At 53.8% G+C, this 12,452-nt stretch overlaps 1 protein-coding gene across 2 annotated transcripts in view; it reads left to right on the top strand.

The window, feature by feature from the left end:
- The window catches only part of vwa5b1 (von Willebrand factor A domain containing 5B1), a 218,079-nt gene that overhangs the window by 20,899 nt on the left and 184,728 nt on the right, over positions 1-12,452 (top strand). For both annotated transcript variants that reach the window (XM_038773086.1, XM_038773085.1), the window contains 2 exons: positions 5,114-5,275; positions 8,589-8,808. In XM_038773086.1, the coding sequence (XP_038629014.1) occupies positions 5,114-5,275; positions 8,589-8,808 (382 nt within the window). The remainder of the gene's footprint in view (positions 1-5,113; positions 5,276-8,588; positions 8,809-12,452) is intronic.

Genomic DNA, 12,452 nt, shown 5'->3' with positions numbered 1-12,452 from the left:
GGAACCACTAATAGAACTGGGAGAAGTCATGGAGAGCATCAGCTCCATGCAGGCGGGGTAGATGCTGGGAACCAACAGGTTTATGGCGGACTTCTACAAAAGGTTTGCACCAGCTCTCGCTCCACACCTACGGGAGATGTTCACAGACGTACTGGCGATGGGCCTCCTGCCTCCTACACTAATTCAGGCCACCATATCTCTGATACCCAAAAAGACGAAGACACAACGGAATGCATATCATACAGACCCATTCCGCTGCTCAATGTGGACGTGAAAATACTCGTAAAAGTCCTGGCCAGGAGACTGAAGAACTGTATATCAGAAGTGGTCGCAGAGGACCAGACGGGCTTTGTCCAGGATAGACAGCTAACTGTAAACATCAGACGATTGCTTAATATGATGCTGGCCCCATCCGGGAAGAGAACACCAGAGGTGATCATCTCCCTGCACGCAGAAAAGGCCTTCGACCAAGTCGAATGAAATACCTCATTGAGGTATTAGAGCAGTTTGGACTAGGGATGGGGTTCACCTCACTGGGTGAAACTCTTGTATAAAGCCCCCAAGGCGAGAGTTCGACCAACACCATCAGCTCTGAATACTTTCAGCTGCACAGAGGTACACGGCAGTGATGCCCACTGTCCCCACTCCTGTTCACCCTGACAATTGACCCACTGCCGATCGTCCTGCCAGACGCAAGAGGTTGGATGGGAATCCAAAGAGGAGGCAGAGAGCACAGAGTCTTGTTCTATGCAGATGACCTGCTTCTCTACATTTCAGACCCACGGAATGGCCTGAAAGAAACCATGAAGCTCCTGGAAGAGTACTAATAATGTTCTTTCTTCTGGAATGTCACCAAGAGCCTAGTTATTTTATTCTTGTACAGGGCCGATTTTGCCTGATTGAACTCTGCCCAATGCTTTGCCAGGTCTGCCCCAATGCCCTGATACACCCGTATTCTGTGTTCTTCCCAACTGCTCTTCTTCGTCTACCTCGCCCACCGCAGGATCCTCTCCAGATCCTGGCACCTGTGTAGTTTGCCGATTATCGCCCTTGGCTGCTCCGTGGCCTTGGCTTCGGTCGGAGTTACCTGTGTGCCCTGTCGATCTCCAGCGGTTTGGGGACGGTTCTCTCCTGACTAAGTTGTCCAGCATCTGGGCCACAGAGTCTGTAAGGTCCCTGCCCTCTATCCCCTCTGGCTGGCCCACTATTCGAATGATTTGGCACCGAGACAGGTTTTCTTGATCCCCGACTTTCCCCTTCAGGCTCCCCTGGGTCGCCACCAACCTTTTTATCTCGGCTTCCAGAGTTCAATCCTGTCACTCTGGCCAGTTGACACCTTTTCAAGCTCCTGGATTGTCTTCCACAGAGCCCCAGCTTCTTCCCCATTCCACCGTCTGCATGGCAACCACACCTCCATCACCGCCACCTGGCACTCCACTTTAATTTCCTCCTTCATTGCGGTCAATTCCTTGGTCGGGAATGTCTTCCATCACTCTCCAGGTTGAAGGGGGGAGGGGGGGTGGAGACCCATTGTTTGGGTCATTGGTCTCCCTCTCTTGGGGATGGCTGGGGACCCCTCACCTAGTGGTTCCGCCGATTGACTTGCTTTTCCTGCCCTTTTCCACCTTCTGTCTTCCCCGAGGCCTCTTGAGCTTCCACGCTGGCGTATCACTCTTTTTCTCTTTTTTGCTTTTTCTCTTCCTTTTCTGTTTGTGGGTGGAATAAGTCTGAATTCTCGGGCTAAATTTGTCCAAAAGTGCCTAATATTCTGGGGGACAGCCACCTGATGTGCGACTGCTCAGTCACAGGAAGTTCTCCACCAGTCACACCTTGCCAACCAGAAAAGACACATTTATCCTGACTCTCTGCCTTCTGTCCGTCAGCCAGTCTTCTATCCAAGATAATAAATTACCCCAATGCCATGTGATCTCGCCTTGTTAATTAACCTTCTCTGCGGCACCTTCCGGAATTCCAGATATACTACATCTACAGGATCCCCATTATCCACTTTGCTTGTTACCTCTTCAAAGAACTCTGAAAAAATTAGCCAAACAATGATTTATCCTTCATAATGCCATAATGCCATAATGCCATAATGCCATAATGCCATAATGCCATAATGCCATAATGCCATAATGCCATGATGCCATAATGCCATGATGCCATAATGCCATAATGCCATAATGCCATGATGCCATAATGCCATAATGCCATAATGCCATAATGCCATAATGCCATAATGCCATAATGCCATAATGCCATAATGCCATAATGCCATGATGCTAACTCTGATGAATTGTGTTTTGACTTTTCAAATGTCCTGTTACTTCCTTAATAATGGATTCTAAAAAATTTCCAACAACAGATGTTAAACTAACTGGCCTGTAATTTTCTACATTCTGCCTCCCTCCCTTTTTGAATAAGGGCGTTACATTAGCATGTTCCCAATACACTGGAACATTTCCACATTCAGGAAATTTTGGACTATTATAACCGGTGGATCCACTATCTCCGCTGTCACGTCCGTTAAGACTATAGGATGTAGGCCATCATGCCCTGGGGACTTGTCTGTCTTCCCAATAATTTTCTCCATACTTTTCCAATATTGATGCAGATTTTTCTAAGTTCCTCCCTTTCTATTACCTCCGCATTACCTGTTACTATTGGGATGGTACGAGTATCCTTCACCATGAAAACTGAGGCAAAACATGGATTTAGCGTCTTCACAATTTCTGTGTTCCCCAATATTAACCCCCTGGTCCTATCCTCCAAGGGACAACATTCACTTTAGCTACTCTCTTCTCTTTTATATACGTATAGAAGCTTTTGCTCGCCAAGTATACATTTTGCACTAGTTTGCTTTCAGAATTTACCGTTGCTCTTTTAATTACATTTTTCGTAACCCTTTGTTGATCTTCAGTTTCCGAATATTTCAGCCTACCATTGGCCTTTGCAATATGGTACTCCTTCGCTTTTGTCTTTATGTTATCTTTAACTTCCTTGCTCAGTCATGGATGTTTTTCCGCCTCTAACAATCTTTGTTCCTCTTGGGAACATATTTTAGTTGGGAGGAATGAATATTGCCTTAAACAACTGCCATTGCTCATTAACTGTCCTGCCTTTTAGTCTTCCTGCCCAGTCTACTGGGGACAAATCTATCCTCGTGCTAAAGTAATTATATTGGGTTAACTCCAGAATATGGGACTCCAGGGTCTCGCTTCTCCGTTTTTGGGACTATGTTCCCAGACCATTGTGGAAACTGTGGCCTTTTATGTCAGGAAAACTGGTGTAAAATGGCCACAGATTCCCTGTTTTGCTGGGGGTAGCAGGGAGCCGGAGTAGAGCTCGCAGCTATAGCTACCGATATGCCCCCCAACACTTCAGGGTCAGAGGCCACGTATGCGCACGACGGTAGCCTACAGCTGCCGCGCCGTGTTCCATGGCAGACTCAGCCCACGGACCTGAACCACCAGAAAAAGTACCTGCATTGGCCGCTCACCCGCCCCTGACCTTTCGCACACAGCCCCGAATAAAGCCTCCCCTGCCCGCTAATCAGCCCTCCCCTGACTGTGGCAACCACAGACTGAGTCCGCAGGCACCCGTGAGGATCCCAGATGGTGGGACCATGAGAGTTCCACGCTGTCGGGAATTTGGCAAGCCGGGGACGGAGCATCATGGAGTGGGCTTCAGGCAGTGGCCTGAGGCGGTGGATACTCAGCGCCGGGTACTCCCGGGTACTCAGCCCCAGTTTCTTGTTCTCAAACTGAATTTGAAATTCTACCATACTGTGATCACTCTTCCTGAGAGGATCCTTAACTATGAGTTCATTAGTTAATCCCTCCTCATTACAAAATACCAAATCCAGCATAGCCTGCTCCCTGGTTGGTTCCACAACATATTGCTCCAAGAAACTATCTCTAAAACATCCAATAAATTCCCCTCCAGCCCCTCCCCCACAGCCCCCCCGCAGCCCCCTCCCCGTAGGCCCCTCCCCCACAGCCCACTCTCCCGCAGCACCCTCCCCCACAGCCCCTCCCCCGCAGCCCCTCCCCCACAGCTCCCTCTCCCCTGGAGCCCCCTCCCCGCAGCCCCCTCCCCCGCAGCCCCCTCCCCCGCAGCTCCCTCTCCCGCAGCCCCCTCCCCCGCAGACCCTCCCCCACAGCTCACTCTCCCCTGGAGCCCCCTCCCCCGCAGCCCCCTCCCCCGCAGCCCCCTCCCCCGCAGCTCCCTCTCCCGCAGCCCCCTCCCCGCAGCCCCTCCCCTGCAGCCCCCTCCCCCGCAGCACCCTCCCCCGCAGCCCCCTCCCCCACAGCTCCTTCCCCCACAGTTCCTTCTCTTGCAGCCTCCTCCACTGCAACCTCCTCCCCCGCAGCCCCCTCCCCTCAACCCCCTCCCCCACAGCCCCCTTCCCCACAGCCCATCCTCCCCATACTGACCATTGGGAATGGGGAGAACTGACCATTGGGAATGGGGAGCACTGACCATTGGGAAGGGGGAACACTGACCATTGGGAATGGGGAACACTGACCATTGGGAATGGGGAGCAGTGACCATTGGGAATGGGGAGCACTGACCATTGGGAATGGGGAACACTGACCATTGGGAATGAGGAGCAGTGACCTTTGGGAATGGGGAGCACTGACCATTGGGAATGGGGAACACTGACCATTGGGAAGGGGGAACACTGACCATTGGGAATGGGGAGAACTGACCATTGGGGAATAGGAAACACTGACCATTGGGCATGGGGAGAACTGACCATTGGGAATGGGGAACACTGACCATTGGGAATGGGGAACACTGACCATTGGGAATGGGGAACACTGACCATTGGGCATGGGGAACACTGACCATTGGGAATGGGGAACACTGACCATTGGGAATAGGAAACACTGACCATTGGGCATGGGGAACACTGACCATTGGGAATGGGGAACACTGACCATTGGGAATAGGAAACACTGACCATTGGGCATGGGAACACTGACCATTGGGAATGGGGAACACTGACCATTGGGGAATAGTAAACACTGACCACTCTGAAGGAATGGTTAACGAGCTAAGGGAATTGCAAACACTGACCTCACTCTCTATTTGATGTGTTTTCTTCCAGCCCTGTTTATTTATCCCGTGGATGAATTCACCACTGTTGTTGGATTTGAAGCAATGATTTCTGGACGTATTTTAACAGTTCAACTGAAGGACAAAGCAAAAATAGATTATTGTAATTTTGACTGTTGTACGAGCTCATCCGGAACCTCCCAGAGTGGCCAAGGTAAAGGCTTGTGAAGTATTTATTTTGTTGATTTATGATTTTAAAGCAACATTTCAATCGTATTTCTCAGTTACTCACATCATCTTTTTATTGAGTGGATCACATTATTACAATCCCAATTTTCTACACTGTAGGGAATGTGATTGAGAAATGCAGGAAGCTGCTTCTCCATCCTCTCTCCTCATCTCTTCAAGGTGCAGACTGTTTTTAAAATTTAAATTCATCGGTCAAGTGATTTGGCTCCATGAATGGAATCTTGTTGGTCAGCCAGTACGTGTTGGTTGTCTGTTAGACGGTAGCACAATTAAACCCCATCCTATTCTCATTTGATACCAATGTATTCATACTTGGCAATGCCAATCATTGGAAAGCTTTTGGCTGGCATTTCCCAATCCTGAGCCTCTTTTAGCAGCTGTGTTGCCAACCCAGCCAAGGATTTAGTGCCGCCAACAGATGTAACAGATGGAAACTGGAACTTTCCGGATACACGTTGTCAAGGCTCCATCCCAACTCCAACAGTTGAGTACTTTATATATTGATCATTCCCAAATGAAGGAAGTCTTGTGACCCAGTGGTAGTGTTGCTATCTCTGCACCTGAAGCTCTGGGTTTGATTCAAACACCAGAGTCTGTTTGCCATGGACATGGTTCAATAGGCTGACAATCAGCTCTGCAATCCTTCCACCACTACCCCCCCCCTATCATGACACAGTGATTAGCACTGCTGCCTCGCAACAACAGGAACCTGGGGTCGATTCTGGCCTTGGGTGACTGTGTGGAGTTTGCACTTTGTCCCGTGTGTGCGTGGGTTTCCTCTGTGATGCACGATCAATTGCACGAAAGACTCAGATTGGTACAACTGTGGCTTTATTACAGTCAGATGCGTGGCCTCCTGCTGCAGCTGGCCAAATGGCAGATCAGAGGAGGACACGCATATTTATACGGCTCCTTGTGGGCGGAGCAAGCCAGCAGGGGCTACCGGCGAACCTGTAGTGCAGGTCCTACCTTACATCCCCTAATACAGGTGCACACAGTGGATCATCACACTCCAGGTGCTCCGGTTTCCTCCCACAGTCCGAAGATGCGCAGGTTAGATGGATTGGCCATGATAAAATGCCCCTAGTTTGTTGGTTAGGTGAGATTGAAGGGATAGAACAGGGGAGTGGGCCTAGGTAGAGTGTTCTTTCAGTGGGTCAGTGCAGACTCGATGGGCCAAATGGCCTTCTTCTGCACTGTTGGAATTCTAAGATTCTATGATTCACCAAAGGGTAAAAACAGTCTGGGTGGGCAGATACCCAAAACAAATTTCCCAAATTAACTCACGTTTTGATCTTTCCAAATCTTCACTCAAGAAACTTTGGGTGGGATTCTCTCAGCTGGGCCGGAGAATCCCAGCGACTGGCGCGAATCAAGCCACGCCACCCCGACGGCGGGACGCGATTCTCCGCAGAGTGGAGAATCGGCACCGTTGGCGCGTCGCCGGTCAGGGGCCGTTCTACGCTGCCCACCTGCCAATTCTCGGCCCGGGATGGACCGAGCGGCCGGTGTAAAAGACCTGAGTCCTGCCGGCGCTGTCCACACCTGCTCTTGGCGGCGGGACCTCGGTGTGGAAGGGTCGGGGGACGGCCTGTGGTGGGGGAGGGGGGGGGTCCAACCCGGGGGGGGGGACCTCCTATGTGGCCTGGCCCGCGATCGGGGCCCACTGATCGGCGGGCCAGCCTCTTGGGGTCGGCACCTCCAATCTTCCGCGCTGGCCCCTGTAGCCCTGCGCCATGTTGCGTCGGGGCTGGCGCGGAAAAGGAAGGCACTGCGCGGGCCCCGCGGCGCCCAGTCCACGCCGGGATCAGCAGCTGGAACGGCGTGAACTGCTCCAGTGCCTTGCTAGCTCTCTGTAGGGGCCAGAATTGTTGATCCTGAGGCCGTGTTGATGCCATTGAGAAACGCGACGGCGTCAACATGTAGCCTCAGGATCATAGAATCCCCCCTTTATCTCTCGTTTAATCTGCTATTTGGGGTAAAGTCTTATCTTTCTAAGGGGCTTTCAGTCACATTAATTTTTATGTTCCTATTGAATTGATGTCACCAACAGGTGACAGTCATCTCTCCCACCTGGTGGAAACGGAATGGCTGGGCAGTTAGAATTACCGCTGGCGTTTATCCGGCAAAGTCCCACTTTTCTCCCTGGGTTCTGATGTAAAATTGCTGTTTTGAGCAGACAGTAAGGTCAGAGGTCAGCAAAGTGCATCTTTAAAAATACAGAATGAATTCCAATGACATCCTAAGGGACCGACAAAGATAATCTTAAGGGATTTATATTTGTATTGGTAAACATTCTAACTAAGGTATAGTTTTAAGTGTGACTAAATTAATGATTTTGTACCTTGAAGGGTAAAACCTAAAGTTAGTTTCATGCTGAACAAAGATGTGTGTATGTGTGGGGGTTGGTTAAATTTCAACTGTGTTTTATTGTGCTTAGAGGGGGTTACAGAGTGAAGAGTAAATACACCAGCAGCGATTGCTTAACAACTGAGGTCTTGTAAGGTAGCGAAGCTTTTAACTTTTAGGCTAGTTAATTGTATTGTATTTGGAGACAAGACACTGGGGAGTGAACATCTCCCAACTGTGCCAGGAGAAAGCTGTTGGACAACCTGGTCTGGATTTCAGAAGGCAAACCATGGGGCTGGTTTCTCCACGGAGAATCCCCGTTTACACGGGTCCTGGGTGCGACGCACAGGTTTTACCCACCTGTGCGGGGGCAGGATGGATGGGTGCGGGGTGCAGTGGGCAGGTGGGGCTCGGTGGGCATTGGTGGGGCATCTGCCCTGATGGTCAGTGGCAGGGTGGGTGGCAAGGACCACGGTACAGGCGTCTGTTGTTCGGGCTGTACTCTGCACACTCCACACTCCCCCCCCCCCCCCCCCCGCAGTGGGGCAGCGCCTGGGATGGGTGCACTGAGGGGTGTCAACACCTGGTGGGCCACTGGTTGTGCTGGTATCTAGGGGCTCCTGGGGTGTGGCATGGGGGGGCACCCATAAGACCGTGGGCACTCTGCATGTTTACGGGGTACAATGCGCAGCCAGATGACTGCCTTGCCGCAGTGGCAATGACGGTTAGTACCCACCGGTCCAGGGCACGACTCTCCCTCCCTCCCCATCCCTTCCCCTCCCCCCCAACCCCCAGCAGCCAGAGGCACAATCTCAGCCATTATATTCAGTTAAATGTTCAGAAATACTTTGTGCATTATTTTCAGCTTTGTGAAATATTAACTTTGATAAAGAAATTTTGAAATGAGAAAATGTGGACTTGCTTTTCAGGTCATTTTGTTCTGGATGAAGATTTAGAGCGAATCGTGTTTGCCGTCAGCTTTGGAATCATCCCTCCATTTGAAATCGTAACCGTGCTGATTAATACTTCCTTGGAGTTGCAGACTTTGCCCAATGGCACGGTCAGGTTGCTGCTTCCGTCCTTGTTTGTGCCCAGGTTGGTTTCATCTGGGCCTGATGAACAAAATCCAATTGAAAATCAGCTCAAAAGGTAAATTACAGACTGACCAGATTCTATTTGAGGCAACAGGCAAATTATCCATTTACTTTGAAGATTAGATCCATTTTTTTAACTGATTGGATCATCTTATTTCACGATAAATTCTGATTGGTTGTGTGATGTAAAGTGGGAGTTGAATTCTTATTTGGATAACCTGGAACTTTTGCAAAATCCTTTTGATTTGATTCAGGCTCTGGATTTAGGAATGTCTTCACATCCCGATATTAACAGGGAGCCGGGGTGGGTGTGGGTCAGATGGAATTGGGAAAGGCAGAGAGGTGGTAGACCTGACCACAGTATAATTTGTACAATAACATTTGGAAACTTGTACAATCTTTGTGCAGAGTCACCAATTCAAACAATCATCAATTTACTCTCAATTATCAGCAAAGTGATGTCATTGACAATACAGCAGCACTGACCCACTCATAACCTCCTCACCAATGCTCAGTTTGGGTTCCCCTAGACTCCAGACCTCATTATATTTGTTGAAAGATGGACAAACAAGCTGGAATTGTAGAGGTGTCCAGGTAGCATTAAAGTGGAATTTTGTCAGAAGGTGACTTGGAACCATGGGCTGGATTCTCCGATCCTGACGGCGAAATCGGGTTCGGCAACAGGGCAGAGAATCCCCGATGATGCCATAATCGGGGCGGCGCCGCTTTCACGAGGCTCCGCCCCCTGAAAAGCGCCGTACTCTCGGAGTACTCTCGGAGTGCACCTCATGCCGTATCCACGGCCTCGGTACAATGTCCCGCCCCACGATGCTCCGCCCCCGACTGGCCGAGTTCCCGATGGTGTGGGACGGGTCTTACCCGTCGGGAACTCAGCGTGGGAGCTGCGGACTCAGTCCAGCGCCGCCACAGTCGGGGAGGGCCGATCCGCGGGCAGGGGGGGCATTGTTCGGGGTTGGGGGCACTATGGTGGGGTGGTCCAGGGCACAGAAGCCAGCCGCAGAGGGGGACTATTTCATGGGACGGGTCCACAAGTGACATCCGCCATGAAGCACGGCACAGCCACGGACCCGGCAACTCTCCAGGCCGGATTGGCAGTGAGATCTGGGAGCTCTACGCTGCCTGACTGCTAGCTGCCCCCACCCCCAGAACAGGAAATCGGTGGCCATTTTGCCTCAGTTTCCCTGGCGTAAAACTCATCCGTTTTCATGCCTGTGTGGGGACTTAGTCTCCAGGACGGAGAATCCAGCCCCATATCCCTGTTCCTGCAGCGTCTCTCAGGACGGAGAATCCAGCCCCATATCCCTGTTCCTGCAGCGTCTCCAGAACGGAGAATCCAGCCACATATCCCTGTTCCTGCAGCGTCTCTCAGGACAGAGAATCCAGCCCCATATCCCTGTTCCTGCAGCGTCTCTCAGGACGGAGAATCCAGCCCCATATCCCTGTTCCTGCAGCGTCTCTCAGGACGGAGAATCCAGCCCCATATCCCTGTTCCTGCAGCGTCTCTCAGGACAGAGAATCCAGCCCCATATCCCTGTTCCTGCAGCGTCTCTCAGGACGGAGAATCCAGCCCCATATCCCTGTTCCTGCAGCGTCTCTCAGGACAGAGAATCCAGCCCCATATCCCTGTTCCTGCAGCGTCTCTCAGGACACAGAATCCAGCCCCATATCCCTGTTCCTGCAGCGTCTCTCAGGACAGAGAATCCAGCCCCATATCCCTGTTCCTGCAGCGTCTCTCAGGACGGAGAATCCAGCCCCATATCCCTGTTCCTGCAGCGTCTCTCAGTCATCATCTGGAAATCCTACCCAACAGCACGGTGGAGGGATCTACACCTCATTGGGTTCACTACCACCTTCTCAAGGAGAATTAAAGGTGGACAAAAGCTGCCAACCACCAACTAGATTAAGGATTACACGGTTATTCAGGTCAGTAGCTGTTTACAGAGAGTGAGGTGAAGGCGGCCAAGCTCCACGACTTCAAACTGACGAGGAAAATCCACGCCCAGCTCCAGGAGTCACATGTTCCGGCCCGACTGGCTCCGGCCCGACTGGCTCCGGCCCGACTGGCTCCGGACGGATTGGCTCCGGCCCGACTGGCTCCGGACGGATTGGCTCCGGACGGATTGGCTCCGGACGGATTGGCTCCGGCCCGACTGGCTCCGGCCCGACTGGCTCCGGACGGATTGGCTCCGGCCCGACTGGCTCCGGCCCGACTGGCTCCGGACGGATTGGCTCCGGACGGATTGGCTCCGGCCCGACTGGCTCCGGCCCGACTGGCTCCGGACGGATTGGCTCCGGCCCGACTGGCTCCGGACGGATTGGCTCCGGCCCGACTGGCTCCGGCCCGACTGGCTCCGGCCCGACTGGCTCCGGCCCGACTGGCTCCGGCTCGACTGGCTCCGCCCGACTGGCTCCGGACGGATTGGCTCCGGACGGATTGGCTCCGGACGGATTGGCTCCGGACGGATTGGCTCCGGCCCGACTGGCTCCGGCCCGACTGGCTCCGGACGGATTGGCTCCGGCCCGACTGGCTCCGGACGGATTGGCTCCGGACGGATTGGCTCCGGACGGATTGGCTCCGGCCCGACTGGCTCCGGCCCGACTGGCTCCGGACGGATTGGCTCCGGACGGATTGGCTCCGGCCCGACTGACTCCGGCCCGACTGGCTCCGGACGGATTGGCTCCGGCCCGACTGGCTCCGGCCCGACTGGCTCCGGACGGATTGGCTCCGGCCCGACTGGCTCCGGACGGATTGGCTCCGGCCCGATTGGCTCCGGCCCGACTGGCTCCGGCCCGACTGGCTCCGGCCCGACTGGCTCCGCCCGACTGGCTCCGGCCCGACTGGCTCCGGACGGATTGGCTCCGGACGGACTGGCTCCGGACGGATTGGCTCCGACCCGACTGGCTCCGGCCCGACTGGCTCCGGCCCGACTGGCTCCGGCCCGACTGGCTCCGCCCGACTGGCTCCGGCCCGACTGGCTCCGGACGGATTGGCTCCGGCCCGACTGACTCCGGACGGATTGGCTCCGGACGGATTGGCTCCGGCCCGACTGGCTCCGGCCCGACTGGCTCCGGACGGATTGGCTCCGGACGGATTGGCTCCGGACGGATTGGCTCCGGACGGATTGGCTCCGGCCCGACTGGCTCCGGACGGATTGGCTCCGGACGGATTGGCTCCGGCCCGACTGGCTCCGGACGGATTGGCTCCGGATGGATTGACTCCGGGTGGATTGGCTCCGGACGGATTGGCTCCAGATGGATCGGCTCCGGATGGACTGGCTCCGGACAGATTGGCTCCGGACGGATTGGCTCCGGATGGATCGGCTCCGGATGGACTGGCTCCGGATGGATTGGCTCCGGTCGGATTGGCTCCGGATGGATTGTCTCCGGCCCAACTGGCTCCGGACGGATTGGCTCCGGATGGATCGGCTCCGGATGGACTGGCTCCGGATGGATTGGCTCCGGTCGGATTGGCTCCGGATGGATTGTCTCCGGCCCGACTGGCTCCGGACGGATTGGCTCCGACCCGACTGGCTCCGGACGGATTGGCTCCGGCCCGACTGGCTCCTGCCCGACTGGCTCCGGACGGATTGGCTCCGGACGGATGGGAACCGGATGGTTTGGCTCCGGACGGATTGGCTCCGGACGGATTGGCACCGGATGGATTGGCTCCGGACGGAT

This window comes from Scyliorhinus canicula, chromosome 16 (genome assembly GCF_902713615.1).
Source record: "Scyliorhinus canicula chromosome 16, sScyCan1.1, whole genome shotgun sequence".
Taxonomy (NCBI): domain Eukaryota; kingdom Metazoa; phylum Chordata; class Chondrichthyes; order Carcharhiniformes; family Scyliorhinidae; genus Scyliorhinus; species Scyliorhinus canicula.
Note: the sequence above shows the minus strand (reverse complement) of the source record. Positions and strands in the feature narration are given on the sequence as shown.